We start from the raw sequence: 21,566 nt of genomic DNA, 5'->3' as shown, positions 1-21,566 counted from the left end.
CTAGGCACCTTACTAGATGAAAATGCTTTATCGAAAATGTAATACAGAGGGTTTGCTAATTCCTCCTCTAATGCCATTAGAACCCTAGGATGCGAGGAGGCACCCACGAAAGCTAGAGACTCTCAGCAGTGAAAAAAGTGGGAACAATTTTAATCCATGATTATATCAAAGTTTTGGCGCAATAGGATACATAGAAGTTCTATGTATCCTGGCGACGGGGTGGTGTTGCCCCGAAAAAAATGTTGATATAATCATGGATTAAAATTGGTCCCACTTTTTTCACTGCTGAGAGTTACTGAGTGCCACTTCTTTGCAGTCTATGTTCCTGAGTATACAACCCCCCCCCCCCCCCCCCCCCCATGTTGGAGGCACCAGAGCAAGTTGTTTTTTAATAAGCATTTAAGTCTTGAGTGACATGTCTCCTTTCTATATACAGTATATCTATATCTCTATATATCTTTATATATATATACATACACACATTAGAAAGTGTTCTCTCCTCTCAGCCTAATAAAAGAGAAAAAAATACAATGGACAAATGTAATAAATCAAAGGTTTATTCTCTAGTTTCTTTTGTCCCATTTCTTCAGGCATTGGAGGGAATGACAAGCTCACTTGCTGCAGAAGCTCTTTACATCCTCTGTACAGGTTTAAGCCCAAGTATATCGAAGCCCTTGGCCATCACTGCAGCTGTAGCTTCACAGAGCAACATCCTGACCATGTTCACTTTGACAATCTGACCTGCACAATAAAAAATCACACACACACACACACCTTAGAATTCGGAAAAATCACAATGGTTATAATAAAAAAAATGCATAAATGAACCTGAACTTTCTGTGGGAAACATTAGCATTGTTCTCCTTAAAATAACATGTAGTGCAAAACAAAAGCATTTTTTGTTATGTTAAAACTTCATTACTGAATTTGTCCTTGATATCCCCTTATTGTGGCAATAAGCTAATTGTCAGATGAAATCTCAGTATTGAGGCAGCGAAATATTGTATTAATTATATTTTTTTTGCTAGATTTGAAAATATCCATGTCACTGCTTAATGTAAGAGAATCAGGGTGACATACAGTATATGGGTGCGGGATGAGTCAGGACGCCGACGGTCGTTTCTCAGACATCGGAATCCCGACTTACACAGGCTATTTTCCGTCGTTTGTGACCACGACCCCCATAGAGGGAGAATAGAATAGGTGGCCACATGGCGAATGCAGCGAGCCCGCAAGGGGCTTGAATGCACTCGTTCCCGTCGGGCTCTTGAAAGTTGGGATTCTGATATTGGAGAAACGACGATCGGAATCCCGATTTTATTTTGAGTGTAATTCAATAGTATTGGTTTATTTAAATGGAGTATTGTTAATTTCTGACTGGATTAACTAGCGGATAACAATTGTATTGTTCTTCGACATAAGGTAATTGGAGGAACTCAGCCCACTTTTTCCCCGTTATATGAAAGTCATCAGCCTGTCAAAATGATGAAGCTTCTGGGACACCTGGCTCTGTCATGCGGAGGTGTGTAGGGGGAGGGTGGGTTGTGTGTGTGGAGGTCCATCAGGCAACATTTAGCGGCCGCTTGCTCACCATAGATGTGAGGAGCAGCATTAGGCTTTTATTATATGGCATATGGATTTCCAGAGGTCATATAAGTGAATTTATCATACAGTATTATCTATAAAAAATAAATGAACATAAGAAAAACAAGATTTTGGTACTTGCTGATAAATATTTTTCTCTGATAACATAAGGGGCATTGGAGTTCCACTGTGGTATAGACGGGTGAGGAGTAAAGCGTCCCCCATATGAACTAAGCACGAGTGGAGAGCAGAGAGAACAGGAGAAGAGAGACACTAAAATGGAGGGACCAACAACAAAAGAAGCGGACCAAGGGCAGCAACAGAAAATAATCAAACATACTGCAGATAACAAACATGCAGTCAAACAAGGCTGGGTGGATGTTCAGTGTCCCCTATGGAACCAGATAAAGGGAGTTACCAGTAACTACAAAAAGTTTTCTCCTTCATCCACTAGGGGACACTGAAATTGCACTAGGTTTGTTCCAAAGCTACCCTCCCGAGCAGGACAGCACTTAGACATATGCAAAACCATGTGACCAAGCCTGGCATCAAAGGCTGTAAAAGTATCAGAACAATGAAAATCCTACAAAGGTCTACTATCTGACCGCATGGTACAGCTGCTACACAGAAGCACTATATGAACCAACTGTACATGTGCATCCGCCTGCCCATGGTTTACATGGAAGCAGGCCAATCACCCCTGGTGATACAAACTGACAATATGATATGCCTATCTGTGGCCTGCCCTAAATTCTTCGCCAACTTCTGGAACACCTCCAGAGGAAGGGCCCATTCCCTGGGGTGGAGATATTGTCAACTGATATAATGTGCCTCCCTTCCAGGCATGATCATGGTGCAAATGCCCAAAGTGTATCTTTCCGCCCACCAGGCCTCCACAGGATGCAGCTGGATTTCTGCATGGCCATGAGTACCTCTGGCAATTGATAAACATCATTGTTTTGGTTAACTGCACTGAAATAGGCAATTCGCTGCTACAAGGGTACTCTACACGGCTATGAGCTCCATCACACTGCACCAAGAGGCACTTCTGCCAGTCAACCAGCGGCCCTGAAATAGGTTTTTCAGCACCACTGCACCCCAGGCTCTCAAACTGGTGTCTGTGATCAGATAACCCACAATTTCAGATGCCAAAGTGGCAACCCATCATGAGTTGAACAGTCTTTATCCACTAGAGGAGAGAGATACAAGTCCAAAAGGGACAAACAAGTAAAGATTGGTCCCAAATATGGAGACAGAAGGTCCAGATGGATTGGCCAAGAATGAAATCTACCGAACTTAATGGCCTTGAAGAAAGCCACCAGCAGCGCAGTGTACATTTTTTGGTGGCTTGAGAACCATCCTGACCAACTCCTGAATTGCACGGGCCTTATCTGAAAGAAGAAACATTTTCTGCAAAGAGGTGTCCAGAAAATGAAGATGCTGTGAAGGTAGCAGGTTGGACTTCTGGAAGTTGACAATCCAGCAGTGCTATGATAACCTAATGCGTTAATGAGATAGTACTCCAAAGACCGTCCACGGACAGGGCATTAATGAGGTCTTCCCAGTATGGCTCAATGGAGACCCCTAATGACTGAAGATGAGCCACCATCACTGCCATCACCTTTGCAAAACACCAGGGGGGTAAATGACAGTTCAAAATGGTAGAACCTGAAGCTGGTAATATGATTCCCAGAATGCAAAAAAATGAGAAATGCCTGAATGGTCCCCCAATTTGGAATGTGGAGGTAAGCATCTTTGATGTCTGTATTATAGGATTCCATCTTCAAACAGTGTATTAAAAATAGAGTGGTCTGAACCAACCAGCTTTGGAACAACAATGCATAAATAAATAAATGCCCTAATTCTGTTGATGCACCAGGGATGTAAATAAAACTACTGAGGCAAGAAATTTGTGTTTTACAGGTTGCATCAACATATAAAATCGGTAGGGTTGTGGTGAAAAAACAAATTGGGGGAGGTAAATTATTCTCTATCTTGTAACCATGAGACAAAAGAGATAGGGCCTCCAAAGGAACAAAAGGAGGATCAAGAGTAAGACCTGCATGGGGCACCAAAGTTGGAGGCAATCCAAAAGCTAGCAGGAGCCAATGACAAACTGGCTTACACTGAAAAAAAAATCAATAGACTTAAAAGAAAGAAGCAGCACATAGACAAAACACATTTAATCAGTGCAAATTTCAATATACTGTACCAAGTAAACAACTATATATAGGGAAGAGGAACAAATACCACCAGTCAGAGTGACATACTGTATTCCCAGAGTTTTTCAACCACTGTGCCGTGGCACACTAGTGTGCCTTGAGCTGTTCTCAAGTGTGCCCCCAGATCTAGAGATGCTCAAACCAGTTTACAACCACCACCAGTTCAACTGTTATTTACTGGTCTCTTCTTTTCATGTAAAGGGCAAGTATATTTAATTTTTGTTACCTGTGGGGACCAGTGTGATGGTATTTATATGGGGGCCAATAGGTTTTTATTTCCTGTGGGGTCCAATGTGTTTTGCCCTGTGGGGATCTCATGGTGTGCCTTGGCAATTTTTAAATCTTATTTAGTGTGCCGCAAGGTAAAAAGGTTGAAAATCTCTGTGTATCCGAATACAACAACAACGCGGGTATAGTATAGCGGAACGACATTTGGATTACGACCGACATCAGAAACCCGACTGCCAGTACACCTCATAAGGGGTGGGGGTGGGGGGGGGGCTTGCCAAAGGTTCTATCCTCCCTCTATGCGGGTTGTGGACCCCCACAAGGGAGAATAGCCTCAGTAAGTCGGGATCTCGACTGTCAGGCATTTAACAGTCGGGATTCCGATGTCGCTATAGTGATTGCAGAAATCTTGACTGTAGAGAGATCATCCGGCACCCCAACCATTGTAACTCAGAGGCCGTGGAGAGGATAAGCAGTGTCAACGGTGACTGAAATAGCTTTTACTGCAGTGTAAGGAAGATAGGAGCCACAAACCTAGCGAGAGGTCCACATATATATATATATATATATATATATATATATATATATATATATATATATATATATATATATATATATATATATATATATATTGTTAATTTTTCTAATTGAGATACATTCTATCTCTTTCTCACTCTACATAAAAACAAAGTATTAAGTTTAATGAGTTGCCACAGTCTGAGGTGTCAACACTGACACAGCAGGAAAAAGCCTGAAAATGTCAACCTTTTCGAGTGTCAACATTTTGCTTGTTTCAATCTTTTGTCGGTGTTGACATAGTACATGTTTTTGTTAGTGGCATTCTACTGTCTACCTAGACATGGTCTGTGAGCTAACCCACACCCCCTTCTCCAAGAGGATGTATACCCTTTTCATTTTATAGCTTTAACCCATTTTTGTGACACATGGATTAATGTCTGCAAGTGTGCTCCTGAAACACAGACTTTGCAGATTAAATTATTGTAGGACTGTCTAATAATCAATCCAAATAATTAGCCCGGAAACAATGTGGTAGATTTACCAAGCAGATGGTTGTCAAAGCTGCGAATGAAAGTTTTAAAAAGGCAATATATAGATTTATATATATACAGATATACCGTATATTTATATCAGTGCCACTGAGTCCCCTCCACCGCTCACAGGAGCAAGCACCAGCATTGTGGTCAAGGGAGGCAGATGCTGCAGTCCAGTATCTGCCTACTTATCATTCAATTGGGGGTGGGGGACAGACGCCCCGGGCCCTACACTGATGAGTTGGGAAAAATGAAACAAGTTTGATTATTCCCAACCAGTTGGGCTAACCAACCAGTTTTCACGGAGCAAAAGGCGGATTAATGTCTGCTCTCACACTGCCAGATCATTACAACCAGCCAACTAGCTAGCTGAATGGAATGAAAGTGTGTAGTGTGTGGCCTGCATAAGAGTTATAACAGGTAGACTCTAGAATAGTTTCTGTACTCATCATATATTCCAGCCATGTACTAACCAGTCTGTCTGTCCTTTTCAACGCAGTAGCAGTTATCATAGAACTCTGTGAAGGTGGTGGACAGTTCATAGAGGTAATCACATAATGTGTGCAGGAGTAGGTCATCCAGGATCTTCAGCAAAATCTCAGGAAATCTCAGGATGCATTTGCCCAGTTTCCACTCCTTCTCGTGTTGCAATGTGATCTCTGTTTCCTGAGCGGCTTTTTGCAGAACCTCATCGCTGATGTTCGCCAGCCTTGCTATAGACCTAGCAAAAATACTAATGTTGCACATTATCTGAATCCATATATGTCTTACGGTCTATAGGTCTGTACATGCTTTAACCCTTTGAGTGCCACGTGAATTTGTCAAAATCAGTGTGAAATTTGCCAAACCAACATTTTTATTCATCATAATGACCTGTAATGTTTACCTTTTATAGGAAATGTTTTTTTTACACATTTTTTTATTTGAATTCATACATCAAATGTGAGCGACTGGCATTTTTAGCCGATATTTTGCATATCTCACTGAGCTGTTGGCACTCATATTTTGGTACTTGTTTCCTAGCACGGCCACACCGATCATGATCTTGGGCATCGCAGGTAAAAAAATCGCGTTGGTCGCATCGCATGCGGGCTAAAAAATCGCATGCAATGCGACCGACGCGATGCCCGCGATTTCCCATAGGGAACAATGTTAAATGCCTCAATTTACCCAAATCATCATAGGGAACAATGGTAAATGGGCCAGAAACCCCCCAAAACACCACTGAACAGTGAAATTGCCCCCCAAAATTAGTTAACGCCACCACACGATCAACGAGAACCCGAATCGTGGCGAGTGCAGCGAGCCTGCGAGGGGCGGTGGTACGCGTCCTCCGACCTTTTCATACCCCCACTATCCACATCGGCGTGGAGTTGTGAATAGAATAGTGTGGCGAGCGCAGCGAGCCACCGAGCCCGAAGCGTGGCGAGCGCTGCGCGCCCCCGCGAGGGGACGCGGATACCTTCACAGGTAAACGCGTCCCTTCGCGGGCTTCACAGGTATCCGCGTGCGCTCGCCACACTATTCTATTCTCAACTCCACGCCGACGTGGATAGTGGGGGTATGAAAAGGTCGGAGGATGCGTACCGCCGCCCCTCGCCACGCTTCGGGTTCACGTTGATCGTGGGGTGGCGTTAACTAATTTTGGGGGGCCATTTCACTGTTCAGGGGTGTTTTGGGGGGTTTCTGGCCCATTTACCATTGGTTCCCTATGATGATTTGGGTAAATTGAGGCACTTAACATTGTTCCCTATGGGAAATCGCGGGCATCGCGTCTGGACCATTTAATGCTTTTTTAGCCGCCTGCGATGCGACCGACGCGATTTTGACTTTTTTCAATGCATTTCAATGGGAAATCGCGGGCATCGCGTTGGTCGCATCGCAAACCACTAAAAATTACCCGCGATTGTGGCCGTGCTAGAAAACAAGTACCCATATTTTCGCAGAGCTTTTGGCACTCAAAGGGTTAAGCCAGTGGTCAGGGAACTTGGTCCTCATTACCCCACACAGTGCATGTTTTGCTGGTAACCCAGCAGGTGCACAGGTGTACTAATTACTCACAGACACATTTTATTAGGTCCGCAGGTGGCGTTAATTATAGCACTTGTGATTCTGTGAGGAGACCTGCAAAACATGCACTGCGTGGGGTAATGAGGACCGAGTTCCCTGACCACTGGGTTAAGCTCTGATTGAGATAAAACACAGTGTAAATAGCAATCTGTTCCTCCCTTTCTCTGGAATTCTATACTCTACCTCTCCCCATCAGACACTCTACAAAACTTCAAATGGGCTCTCAAGACCTACTTCTTCACCAAACCCAGCTAACTCTCATCCTAACCCAGTGGTTCCCAACCTGGGGTACTAGTGCAGACCAGTTGGGGGTACTTCAAAATAATATGGGTAATGGCGGAAGATGAAAAAGTATTTTGATGGCAGAAGAAGACCCATTGCCATGGAGAAGAACCATGTTGTGTCACTTATGTCTTCAGCATCATCAGCATCTCATTGTGCTTTTGCCTGACCAGCAATCCACTGGGAGCTTCCCATGCTGCCCTCAGACATCAGTGATCATCTGCCCTGCACTGACACGGGTGGAAGAAGCAGTGGCAATAATCCTACAGGTGTTAGTGGGAACCCTGGAGACAATACACAACCAGCGGCCAGACACGGAAGGGCACAATTCCTGTCCACTACTCCTTGATATAAGGCCATGCATAAGGATACGCATACCGCTCACTTCCACTCCACTCATAAGTACTGTCTATATTTTAAATTGAGAGGAGGGGGTACTCTTCAATGAAAAGCCTAATCAAGGGGTATGGGAGAGAAAAAGGGTTGGGAACCACTGTCCTAACCCCTTTACAATGCACAATCTTACAAGCAGGGCCCTCTTTCCTCATGGTTTCTTGTTTAAACTATCTTCTACTTTATGCTCCCATCGACAGCATCAAATCCCTGGGTTTTCTGATACAGCTAAGTTTACATACCCTGTATGGCTTATATTGTATTTAACTGATGTTCTTGTTTTGCAAATTTGTTTATGTACTCTAGATCCCTTGTGGTGCCACAGAAATTAAAGATAACACTAATAGGAGAGATATTTCACAGATATGAGAGACAGTACTGTATTTAAAAATTTCACCCAAGCATTAAATACCTTATTCTGGTAAAGGCGTACAGAAGATAAGCTGCCGTGTTCCCTCGATCATCCAGCATTTTGTCAAATGAGAAGATATAGTCATTCATCCTATTGTGGGACAAGTCTGCATATTTAATACACCCAAAGGCAACAGCTCTCTGAGCAGCTAACAACTCCTCAGGAGTGAGGACCTTAAGTAGGGAAAAACAAGAAACATATAATTACAACAATATAATAAGCTGCTTTAGTTACAATTAGAGTTGTGGAACACACACTGGATACCATACAACAATATGCGCCTCTCACACATCTCCCAGGTGCACAGGAGAACAACCACTTAAGAAGATGATTTTTATGGGCCTGATTCAGGGATGATCGTAAATGCAACATCTTTCTCAATGGACAAAACCATTTTGCACTGCAGGTGAGGAAAATGTGAGTGTCATCCTCCCCTGGGGTAACAGCTGACTAATAGCCCCCTCCCCAGGGAGAATATGAAGGGGAGACCACCAGGAGCTGCTGAGGTAAGCATCATTTTTAAATTTCTCTCACGCTGCAAGGTTTTCAGAGCAGAAAACCCAGCAGCCATTTTTTCTTCAATTGGATTCAGCAGGAGTTTTTTTGTGGAGAAATCCCCAAACCCAAATGAATTCCCCCTTAAGTTCACCTGTTTCAAATATTGAGGGGCACCAGTTCTCTTTCTAGGATAGGGCACCAAAATGTCTGATTACAGTGTTACTGTTCCCATGAAGCCATTTACCTTATCTCTTCCCTTTTCCTTTAATTTGTCCATTGAGCGTTTGAGCCCTTCTTCCAGCAAGTCAATTAATCTCACCGTATCACCTGATCTGGTCTTAAATTTTTTCCTGTAACATACAGTATAATGGTTGATACAAAATAGCTTATTTTAATAAGATACAGTATTAAAAAAAAAAAAAAAGAGCTCAACTAGGTGGGTATTCCATAGACAAAAAACCTTATGGTTTCACATGTCCCATCTGGCATTTTAGAAACCTGTTGTAACTCTTCCACTCAAATGCCAAAAAGCAATGAAATTACGATCATTAAGGCTGATGCCTTAATGGACGTGTTCCTTGCGCAATACAGATATGGTACACCATCACAGCTTGTGGGTAAGTGCAGATTCAGCACTCTCACCTTATTCTAGTTCACTCTTCGAGGTAAATTCCTTATTAAATGGACAAAACCATGTGCACTGCAGGTGGGGCAGATATAACATGTGCAGAGAGAGTTACATTTGGGTGGGGTTTTTCTTCAAAGTGAGATCTATATTGCAGTATATAAAGAAAGCAGTCAGTATTTTCCCTGCACAAAAACAAAATAACTCACCAAAATCTAATTCTATCTGCACTTGTTACATCTGCCCCCCTGCAGTGCACATGGTTTTGTCCATCTGAGAAGGAATTTGCCTCTAAGAGTGAACTAGAATAAGGCCCAGAGTGAGATTGCTTTCACTCACACAATGGTGGAGCTGCTTATTCACAGATTTGTGTGCTCATTGGAACACACACATGCAGTCTATGCAACTGAAGGTCTGAGCAGAAGACAGAGCTGAGCTAATGGGATAAGAGTGGTGTTGCTTGGGGGAGGAATAGAAATGCGTAGATGGTGGGAAGGCACTGATGGGGGACTAATGAAGCAGATGGGTGGAAAACAGTGGCACAGATTGGGGGAGGTAAGACAGAGTGATGCAATTGGGTGGGAAACAGTGGAGCAATTGAAGGAAAGACAGAGTGACCCAGATAGGAGAAAGACAGTAGCATGGATATGGGGGGGGGGGGGTGTGTGTGTGTGTGTGTGTGTGTATAGTGCTGGGTATATAGGGGGCAGTATTTAAAAGAACGGTGATTACTAATTTACTAAGCTTTAGAAAATATGGCTGATAATTACCGGCAATTAGCGGGATACGGATGCCAATTGCAGGTAAAATACGCCTGGAAAATAAACTTCATTTTCCAGGCATATTTGGCAGAAGTCTGCATGGATCATACAAATCCGTGCAGGCTTCAGTGTGTAGAAAAAGAAATAATAAATAAAATAAAATACGTGGGGTCCCCCCCACCAGGGCCATAACCAGCCCCAGGCTTATACAGCTGTTCCTGGTTTTGATCTGGGAACAAACTAAAAAGGATTCCCTTTATTATTTTAAACCAGCATTAGGCCCAAGGGCCAGTCCTGGTTCCCAACGTACGGGGGACAAAACGAGTAGGGGTCCCCCGTATTTAAAGAACCAGCACCAGGCCCAACCAGCCAGCAGGGTAATGCCAAGCTGGGGGGAGACTTTTTATACAAGTCCCCCCGGCCAAAGCATTAACCCCCTAACCGGTCAGCCAGGGCAGGGGTACTGGGGACCCTCCCAATGAAGCCCCCCCCCCCCCTCCAGAATTTACCTACCCAGGCTGAAGCCTGGGGATGTCCCTAGTACCCCTGTGCGGTGGGTACCGGGCTGATAAATGTGTAAAAGATAGAAAATACAGTACTATTGTACATTGCTGTGGAACTATGAGCCACTGCCACGGTGATAAGGGGGTTGCCGCAGGTGAGAGGGGGGGGGGGTCACCAATTGAAGTGGGGTGAAAGTGCTGTCTGGTGAGAAGCGGGAGCGGATGCTACGGGTGAGAACTGGGCCCCCGCCGTTTAAGACAGGGGGGTGGGGTTGCCGCCAGGTGAGAAAAAAAGAGAGGGCTGCCGGGTGAACAAAGGGGGCATGGTGTATGCTACAGGCAGGAGTGGCACCAGGTGAGAAGCTTGGGTGTTGCGGCAAGATGAGAACGGGGCCCCCGGGTGATAGTGGGGGGGAGGGCGTTCCGCGGGTGATAGCTGGGGGAGGGGGTTCCGCTGGTGAGAGTGGGGGTCACGGGAGACAGTGGGGTAGGGGTGCCGCGGGTGATAGTGGGGAGAGAGGTGCCGCGATGAGAGGGGTGACACAGTGAGAAGGAAAGGGGGGGGGGGGGCCGCGGGTGACAGTGGAGAGAGGGGTGACACTCCTCTCTCCATACCATGGAAGGTAGAAGTGCAGCTCTCCTCTCTCCCAGCTGCCCACCGGCAGCGTACAGCAATCACTGCTAGTGACTGGTCCCTGCGGCTCTCACAGTACTACAGTCGGCTGGAAGCTCTGTGTGGCTGCAGTGCTGAGGTCACCGTTACACTTAAAAAAGCAGGACTTCTTAAAAATGTGGAGCCTGTGTGGAAGTGGCAGTATACCGCCCCACTTCGCGGTAGCGGTGGAGGGCTGCTTTCATGAGTACAGTGGTGTTAATCATGGAGGGGAGGGGGGCATTGTCAAGAGAGGAGAGCACATCACACTGCATCACTGGTTACGAACCGTATGTTAACATTCAGGTGGCCATGGTATCTCTGCTCCTTTCCCTTCTTAGGGAATAGCAAACATTCACCGGCATCGGGCTTAACAGTCGGCCATCTTGGTACACCCAAGCGAAGCCTATCTAAGTACTCCCCCTGCTGGCAGGCACTGCGCAGGCGCAACAAGTTGAAAAGCCCTGTCTTTATAATGGGCATGTTTCACTAAAATAAAAAAAAAACTGTAACTATCTGAAAAACCTTAACCCCAAAGAAACTACACTGGGACAATATCTATCTGATAAAACAATTCCCGAGTCTAAATTCTTCCTCTACCCTGAGTTATGCCTTCCCAAAAATCACCTCATAGACTCTAATGAAAAACGGTGTAAAAAAGCCGTTTCTGAAGTGGCAGAAAAAAACTGACAGTTGGAAGTTCAGATTGCTCCCAATTGCTAGGTTTTTACTTTTTGCACTGAAATTTGCGGCAGCACCGGTTGACGATTCTTAACGTCCATGCCAAATTTCAGCTCAGTAAGTTCACTTTTGAGGTGTAGCCCCACAAACACAATGACCCCATCTCAAAAGTTCCCTATGTGAGAATTCCGTCTGATCGATTCAGCCTTAATATAAGAGCACGACCGTGCCCTTATAATAACTTAGAATTGTAAATCAAGTTAATACGTGACACTACAAAGGGGTTTGAATCCGTATACAAAGTGCTACGAAGCTTATTTTCAGGACAAGTTTCATTGTGCTTCATTTTCAACTTTGTACATATTGAATACAAATTCTTGTACAGTTAAAGAAGCAGCCTGTGGTGTGATTAAGATGAAAATTTAAAGAAAATGTTGCTACTGTCTGCATTCAGTATTTAGGCAAGTTGTATGAGGACACATCTGCATGCTATATGTTTGACAATTACTGAAAAACAACTGCGTTAATTAAATCCTCATTGTTTACATAAAACACAACGGCAACATCTAGTTTCAGTATACAATGGCCCTTATTAGATCTGATCGCAGTACAAATTTGTTCTCAAAATGGGCAGAACCATGTGCACTGCAGGTGGGGCAGATGTAACATGTGCAGATAGAGTTACATTTGGTGAGTTATTTTAGTTCTGCGCAGGTTAAATACTGGCTGCATTATTTGTACATGGCAATTTAGATTTCAGTTTCAACACACCCCACCCACATGTAACTCTCTCTGCACATGTTACATCTGCCCCACCTGCAGTGCACATGGTTTTGCCCAATTTTTGCCCATTGTCCAAACAAATTTTTACTGCAATAAGAACTGAATAAGGGCCAGTATGTCTTGATCACAAATTTTAAGTCTGCAATGTTTCCTTGATTAAACACCAAGGTAAAAGCAAGAATGAAAACAATTTTGTTCATAGATAGATCTGGGCTAAGCACCTGTCAACAGGCCCATGATGGCCGATATAGATCAGCCAGTGGGTACTCAGTTTTACACAATTTCATTACTTACTTGTCTTCTCCTAGAACAACACCAAATCCAGCATGTTCCACTCTGGTCACAGACGCATCATACCAACCAATCATCCGCCCAGCTGAATATATATTCTGCAAATGTATGCCCTGTAAAACAAGAGGTAATGTCCTTACTGTCTTCTTACAACATGGGTGCTCTAGCTCTCGGAGGCCAGAAAACTTACTGGTAAGGTTACCGGATTGCTGACAAGAAATGAATGTGTGTGTGGTATGGTATACACACTACACTGTAAGCTCTACAGATGCAAGGACTATTGTAGATAGCAGAATAATACATTGATGCTTAATGCGGAGTCTGTCTTTGTTCCCCGGTGATGGAAGCATGGTCAATATAGACACGTGTGCCTCAATAAACATGTACCTGTACATCAACATAGCAAAGTCTCCCATTATAAATAAACAATGCTGATGATACTAATACTACTACTAAAAGGAAATGCATATCCTGCTATTTTTCCACCTACAGTAAGTAAAGACCAGGCAGTTGCATTCAGTTATTAGGGGAACAGAAAGAGTACAAAGAGTGTGCAATAAGTTTCCGGATGTGCAGTGCATAGGTGAAGTAGACACATTCAGAGTGACTGGACATGAAATGTGACTTTTTTTGTGAACGGTCAAGGAAAAGAACCATACATAAGCAGCACTGCACACTAAAGAAGTCAGCATGTTCCCTCAAGGCCCCCCCCCCATAGTACAGCTGGCGGTGGGCGCGAGGATAACCATGGAGGAGAGAAGGAGGGGGATTCCCCCGGCCTAGCAGAGGCCCCGGGCAGGCCTGATCCCCAGATGCCAACATCCTTTAAACCGGCTTCCAGCTAGTGGACCACGGGCATGGCGCAGAGGTGGACCTCCTTCCATCCAGGTTCCTGCTAACCAGGCTTCGGGGTCCAGGTTCTTGGTGACCACCGGAAGGAGAGGTGAGGAGGCTTCTGCCTGGGAGGCACCAGTGGCGGCCCCTTTACATAGGGCTAGTCATGGCCCCCGGACCTGCTGGCTCACCCCCTCAAAGACTCATCCTCAGGAACTGGATGAAGGAGAGGAGGCCTCTGCCCCAGGAGACACCAGCAGACCCCCTTCCCTGTAGGTCCAGCCTTGGCCCCCCCTGCCTCACCTCCCCTCCCCCGTGGCCCCAACCAAGGCCCCCAGACACATTGGCCACCCCTAAGTTTCCAAGTGAGAATTCCGTCTGATCGATTCAGCCTTAATATGATCAAAAAAACATAAAAAAGAAAAATGTCGTGTTCAGATCCTGCTGCTGAACTGGAAGTAACTGTATTAAGATGGCACCGCTGATGGCTGCCTAGCTGTGCAGCTCAGCCAAATATGTTCCCTCTTTTTTCCCTGTGTGATAACTGTAGCGTCTCTGCTTGTTACCTACCTGGCTGTTGCAATGACCAGTGGTGCCGCTGATGGCTGCCTAGGCATTTTGCAGCTGGGCAAGTATATGTTCCGCGTGATAACTGTAATCTCTCTGCTTGTATTGACTCTGCTTGGAATGTTGTGGTGACCTGTGGTGCCGCTGATGGCTGTCTTGGCACCGTGCAGCTTGGCGAGTATATGTTCCCTGTGTGATAACTGTACTGTCTCTGCTTGTATTGTTGCCTGCCTGGCTGTTGCAGCGACCAGTGGCTGCCTAGGCGCTGTGCTGCCCAGCAAATAATATGTTCCCTGCATCTACAATACCCTGCAGTGGGACCGGAAGCTTACAGCTGGCTGTCCTCTCCTCAACCTCGGGTGACTGCCTGGCTGCAATCTACCCAATGGCGGACCAGGGCCATCGTCCTGGCAGCTTCTCACCTCCCCCTCTGCTGATTGTGCTCCCTCCCGGGCACCCTCTGTCGAACCGGGGCTTGCCATGCGAGCGACGCTCCACCTTCTACAGCTGCACAGCTGATTAATGGGGGCCAGGAGACCAGGAGTGCGGTAAGCATGCTTCTGTTCCAACTAAAGCTGGGTGCCTCTTATCCCCATTCTCTGGCCTGCTCCTGGAGCTCCTGTCTGCCATTTTTATTGCAACTTGACCCTCAGTCCTGTGCCATGTGGTTACTGAAATTTCCTTTCTGCCTTCTGTCCCTTTGTAAGGGGGGAGGAGAGCTGTGGTGACAGGGTTAAGTTTGATCTGATGGAATGTTATATTTTTATGGCTGGCACACTCCACGTCGCACTTTTTTAAAATAAAATGTAAGTGGTCCATATCCCTCCCCATACAATCTTGGAGTTCTTCTGCCTTTATGCAAGACTTTCCTCTTTGCCAGACGCGATAAGAAAATTGGCTTTTATGCTGATGATATGATTTTATATTGATATTCTATGCTCCCTTCCAGCTACCCTTTGAGTTTCTATTCTGGCATTCATATTAACTGGGATAAATTAGTGGTATTTACACTCCTTTCATTTACTTTACAACCTCCCTCTTTATAGTCTTCCCATGAAATGGTGTAATCAATTTCAACATCTGGGCATCCAAATTTCACATTCCCTTAATGACGTAATAGTCTTACATTTAACTCCTAATATAGATAAATTGCGTTTGAAGACTCTGGCAAAAACTCCCCCAGTCAGTCACAGGATGGCTTTGTCTTGGTAAAATGAGAGAAAGAAAACTAACCTAGGTTAGTGTAGAGCGCTTACCCAGAGTATATTTTGTCAAAAAGCTCCTGCTTAAAGGGAGTAGTCAGTTCCCAAATGGATGAAGAAACAAAGAAAAAAGAAGAAAGCAGCGCTTGTGGTATCAATTCCACATATAGTACATTTAATATTGAAACATGATAAAAATACACAATAATAAAAACATGGAGTGTAATTCAATAAAATTTAAATGGACCCAATTTTGATAATCACCAGTTCGTGGAGAAAGGTAAGTCCTGCTCTGATCTTGATGTGAATGGAAAATTGAAGATAAGTCCGTATTAGCCAGTAGATGGTATCCTGTAGATGTTTGGGATGGACTCGACCGATGGCACAGTTGGAATTAGCCGAATCGGGAGTCTTCACTACTGCGAGTGACAGGTTTCCATGTTATAAACGGCAAGAGACTTCAGGGGGTGAACAGATGCGATCAGATGAATCAGCAGGCGAAACTGGTCCTTCAATAGGTGTGGATATCTCCTTTGGGGCAAAAAATTGGGTCCACAGGGCAAGCACCAACGCGTTTCGCAGTGCACTCACTGCTTTGTCAAGGCCTTGACAAAGCAGTGAGTGCACTGCGAAACGCGTTGGACTTGCCCTGTGGACCCAATTTTTTGCCCCAAAGGAGATATCCACACCTATTGAAGGACCAGTTTCGCCTGCTGATTCATCTGATCACATCTATTCACCCCCTATAGCAGGGGTCAGGAACCTTTTTGACTAAGAGAGCCATGAAAGCAAAATATTTGGAAATTTATTTCAGTGAGAGCCATATAATATATTTTAAAAGTGAATTCAACTAAATGTCAGTATAAAACGCCTCCAAACGTTTTATTTTATTGCTGGATCCGGCGTTTAAAGGTGGCATATGGGGTGGGGGTGGGTGGCGTTGGGCGGGTATGGTGTGGGTTTCCCGCTTACCTTCCCGGCGGTGTCGGGCTGAGGGTACTGTGCGGGGCTGCCTGGGTGTGTGGGGGTGCAACTCCCAAGATGGCGTCCGGTCTGTGGTTTGCTGCGTCTCAGCTCCGTCTCCGGGAGCAGTGCAGCGTCTGTCAGTCTGGTGTGAGGAGGCAAGAGCGGGTAGGAGTATTCTGTGTCCCCCGGTTTTCCTCTGCGGCGTCAGGTCCCGGTGCAAGGCTGGCGGGGTTAGTGGGGCCGCAGCCTCCAAGATGGCGCCCGGCGTTTGGTCGGTCACAAATTTAGGCCGCGGCTTCAGGGTATGAGCTAGGCCGCAACCTGCAGAGGCCTCCGAGCGGCCTCCCGGCTCCGCAGCACACAGCTCAGGTTAGTGGGGTGTAAGGGCAGGGTAGTTTGGAGTGGGGGTGCCTCCAGAATTCGTTGTTATAGCCGTTAAGGGGGATCAGCAGCAGGAGCTCAGCAAATACACGTCCTGCTGCTTCCCCAGTCAGGTCACGCCCCTCGAGAATATTTTGTTTTATCTGCGAGCCATATGCAATCATCAAAAGAGCCACACCTGGCTCGCGAGCCATTGGTTCCCGACCCCTGCCCTATAGTCTCTTGCCGTTTATAACATGGAAACCTGTCACTCGCAGTAGTGAGGACTCCCGATTCGGCTAATTCCAACTGTGCCATCGGTCAAGTCCATCCCAAACATCTACAGGATATCATCTACTGGCTAATACGGACTTATCTTCAATTTTCCATTCATATCAAGATCAGAGCAGGACTTACCTTTCTCCACAAACTGGTGATTATCAAAATTGGGTCCATTCAAATTTTATTGAATTACACTCCATGTTTTTATTATTGTGTATTTTTATCATGTTTCAATATTAAATGTACTATATGTGGAATTGATACCACAAGCGCTGCTTTCTTCTTTTTTCTTTGTCTTGGTAAAATGACTGTTCTACCTAAATGTCTGTATATACTCCAGATATCCCTATTGCACAATTAGGGATTATTTCCAGATATATTGCTGCTATTATATGGGGTCTTAAACAAGCACATATTGCCTTAAAACAATGTGCAGATCCAGAAATGAGGGTGGATTGCCCTTGCCAAACTTACATCTCTATTACATAGCCACTTCATTAGCTCAATTAAGTGAAAGGATTACACCACAGGATTATGGGAATCTTCCTATAGTTTATAAGATGGGACTTAAATTGTCCCCAATACAATTTCTTCTATCCTGCACCTCAATGCACCATCTCACTCTTGTTACAACAAGCCTGGAGAACATGGATTAAAGCTGAACAATTGGTAGGCAATCTTAATAAAGACTCCTGTTCCCCTCTGTGGAACATGAACTTCCCTGAATGTACCAAACTGCACATGCTAGCAAAGTACAGGTTGAGTATCCCGTATCCAAAATGCTCGGGACAAGGAGAATTTTGGATAACGGATTATTCCGTATTTCGGAATATTTTTATATTTCAATGATGTATTTTGAAGTATCTTGCATTTATGCTGTATAAACACATCAAACACATGAAATGCACACAAATATATTTTATTTGTTCAAAAAACAAGGTTTCAAAACATGAAACAAAATTTGTGTACTATCTCAGATATTGAATTTGAATGTCAAGCAATCATTTTCTTGTACATATATAGTGCCAGTTACATATCATGTCACCAGTAGTGCTGCTACAAATGTCCCCAGTGAGTTTTTAGCAAAAAAAAATTATTTTTTGCACTTTCTGGAATGTATGGTTTTCGGAATAATTCGGATAACGGATATTCGGATACGGGATACTCAACCTGTATATACTACTGGCACCACTGCCCACCAATGATTATTTACTGTATTTATTAGCCAGTAATATAAACATTGCTGGCACAGGCCAGCAATGTTTATATTATTGGCACCAATGCCCACCAGTGGCGTGCAGTGGGGTCAGCAGCTGGTGAGGCACCAGGCTAGGCACCCGCAGCCCCCCCCCCCCCCCACACACACACCCGCAGCAAATCAGCGGGTCCAGCTCCGGCACCCCCCCCCCCAGGGGCCAGGGGGTGGAGCCGGACACCATAGAGAAGGAGCCGGGCCACACACTGCCAAAGTTTGACTCACAGCCGGCTCCCCGGCAATTGTAATGCGGCAGCGTGGAAGTTTATCTGTGCCTTCCAGTGTGGTGATCAATGCGTCCGGGACCAGGTTTGGCAGGCCCTGCCATCGGGTAAAAGTTAATTGCAGCGGGGCTGAGTGCAAGTACGAGTGGCCCAGCAGCTAAGCTAAATGCCTATACAGCACTGACAGACAGCCGGATGCAGTCACTGTCATGTTGAATCTGGTGCCCAGTGACCAATCACATCAGTTTCAGGGACAGGGATGTGCTTTCATATTGGCTGAAGGCATGCCCCTGTCACTGAGGCACCTGTAAAGGTGCTGCCTTAGCTAGATTTTTTATACGCAGTCCAGCAATCAGTTCTGAACCAGGCCCCAAGAACAGAAATGCGCTGAATAAAATGTCCGCTACTCCCTCCCCTGGAATTCAAACCCCGCCCATTATGTAAATTGGCTTTTATATGAAAGATTTTCAGCAAAGTCTTTCGCCTCCTGAAAATCTCTTGCTCTTTGGGGAAAATAGCTCAGTGTGTACGCACTACTTTGGTGACAGATATATCTTTCAAAGATTTTGGCAAAGTCTTTTGAAATGAAAATCTTCGAGTGTGTATGGTCCTTTAGTCCTGGAGTGATGCTTCTTATTTGCCGCTACATTTTTGGGGGAACGTGTTCTTCTACAGGAGCGCGCACTCAGGTGGGATATTGTTGACCCCTTGAAAGTGCCGGGCCATTGAAGTATATTAATTAAAATAAACACTTGAATGTTTGTACACTAGTCCCGACAGAAATAAATGTCTAGTTCACATTGTCTAGAAACTGACTTAAAACGGTTGAATCCATTTAGGCAGTTTGATACTGAATAGGCTAAATCAGATTAACATTAGAGTTTAGACAATTAGCCAAAAAAAAAGTCTAAATATTCAACTTTAGACAGTCGAGGCAAACAAAGTGAGTTCACAGGCAGAATGCTTCAGAGTTAGACTGATGAGAAAAAATTACCTTAAATAGGCTAAATCAATTCGATTTATTTTTAGGTGGAAAATATGCTGTTTGTGCCAAAACAGACCTAATGACCAACACTGAACACCTATTTATTATTATTAGAATTTTTTTATATTGTCTGTGTTAATAAAAAAAAAAAACGTAACAGAAAAAAAAGGTACATTTTCATATCTCACCTGTCCATTGTCGACAACATAAATAAGAATATCGCCTTTCTCCTCATTAAGCCTCTGCTTTAAGGCTGCCAGATCTGATGTATCATAGGTGAAACCCCCATCAGATTTCACAATTGTTAAAGGTATGGGGCATCCAGGAGGAAAAACAACTTTTCGTCCTTCATCAACCTGAACAAGACCTAAAGAAAAAAAAAATCTTAATGGAACTAACAGTAAACTATGAATATAAAGCCTATTCCCCACCTTGCATTGTCTTTACACAGTAAGCAGTGTAAATCTTACCTAAAATAAACAAAAACATTGATTTTACTGGAAAATGCTTTCTGGGTTTTCTGCTGACCAAAAACAGTATCAGATAAAAGGATATAAAGGACAAAAAAAGTGGAAAATTCGTTTTCCTTTAGATGTAGGAGAATTTCCCAAAAATGAACAGGAGTGGAAAACACCTAAGAAGATACCAAACACGCTCCACTCTGCAGAGGTGGCTAGGTCTACCTTGTAGCACTACAGACCGCCCAATAACTGCCCAAGAGGAACTAAAATAGTCAAGAGCACTATTATATACCATTACAGAATAGACCCACTGAATGATTGACCTAATCCAGTATGAGAATGACCTAGACTTATGCCAGCAGCAAAAACATACAGAGCATGCCTGCATCCTTGTAAGTAAGGTCCAGAGGCAGTGCACCACATTTAATGATAGCTGCCTGCTTTTAGGAAACCAGCAGAAAATATCAGAAGAAAGATTATGTTGCAAATGAGAAAGCACAGGGAACATTAAGCAAAGATTAAAGAACAATGCTGAAGTCCCATACAAAAATTAAAACTGGAGAATGAAAGGGCAACCAAACAATGCTCTTCGTTCTTACAGTCCTATTCAGGCCAAAAGTGCTGCCTAAATAAACCAGTGTATGGACAGAATTACCAAAGTCCTCTGTCTGCAATGATACACTGCTTGTGCAGAAATAATGAGGGACCCTGATGCTGATTATTAGCTCAAAACACATGCCAAATCCAATTGGTTTTGTATTTGTTCTGTAGTGACATCCTACATCATCTTCCGCAAGGACATGTGTGTGCCAACCAAAACAACCCGCACATTCAATAACAACAAGCCATGGTTCAGCAATCAGCTCAGAAAGCTCCATACGGCAAGGAGGCGGCCTACAGGGCTTTATACAAACAGGCCATAAACACCCTGACACAGAAAATTATGCTGGGTACACACCAGGATGACAAGGGTCCGATCCCATCAATCTAGATCCAATTCCGACCGATTGGATGTAGATTGTGTGGTGATTGGGCCCTTTTCTGTCCTGGTGTGGACCGATACCGATCCGATGCGTGGTCCCGCAGGTCGGTCGTTATTCAGATCCTACCTGCAGCAGGTAGGAGCTGTAAACGTCCATACTCCTGGGTGCGAGTCGCCATCGGATGGGACCCGCTCACGGTGAGCGGGTCGGAAGAAACACTGACCAACCGCTCACATCGTGCATCGTGAGCCGGTCGTCCTGGTGTGTACCCCACATCAGGCTGGCAAAAAAACTCTCCAACAAGCGGGCTAAAAACCTTTCAGCCAACGACCCCTCATCAGTTTGTAGAGGCCTGCAAGCAATAACCAGCTACATGAATACACAAAGACCCACCAACATGCACCAGAAAC

The 21,566-nt window shown here is 44.7% G+C and overlaps 1 protein-coding gene across 3 annotated transcripts in view; it reads right to left on the bottom strand.

Annotated features, from left to right (window-relative positions):
• Nucleotides 1-543: 543 nt before the first annotated feature.
• The window catches only part of RARS1 (arginyl-tRNA synthetase 1), a 52,134-nt gene continuing 31,111 nt past the window's right edge, over nt 544-21,566 (bottom strand). For all 3 annotated transcript variants that reach the window (XM_083181884.1, XM_083181883.1, XM_083181885.1), the window contains 6 exons: nt 19,901-20,079; nt 13,041-13,150; nt 8,986-9,091; nt 8,244-8,416; nt 5,560-5,807; nt 544-741 (listed from right to left, as the gene is read on the bottom strand). In XM_083181884.1, coding sequence (XP_083038010.1) covers nt 632-741; nt 5,560-5,807; nt 8,244-8,416; nt 8,986-9,091; nt 13,041-13,150; nt 19,901-20,079 — 926 coding nt within the window. In that variant the 3' untranslated portion in view covers nt 544-631. The remainder of the gene's footprint in view (nt 742-5,559; nt 5,808-8,243; nt 8,417-8,985; nt 9,092-13,040; nt 13,151-19,900; nt 20,080-21,566) is intronic.

This window comes from Crinia signifera, chromosome 4 (genome assembly GCF_055691185.1).
Source record: "Crinia signifera chromosome 4, ASM5569118v1, whole genome shotgun sequence".
Taxonomy (NCBI): Eukaryota; Metazoa; Chordata; class Amphibia; order Anura; family Myobatrachidae; genus Crinia; species Crinia signifera.
This window is presented reverse-complemented; position numbering and strand designations above follow the sequence as displayed.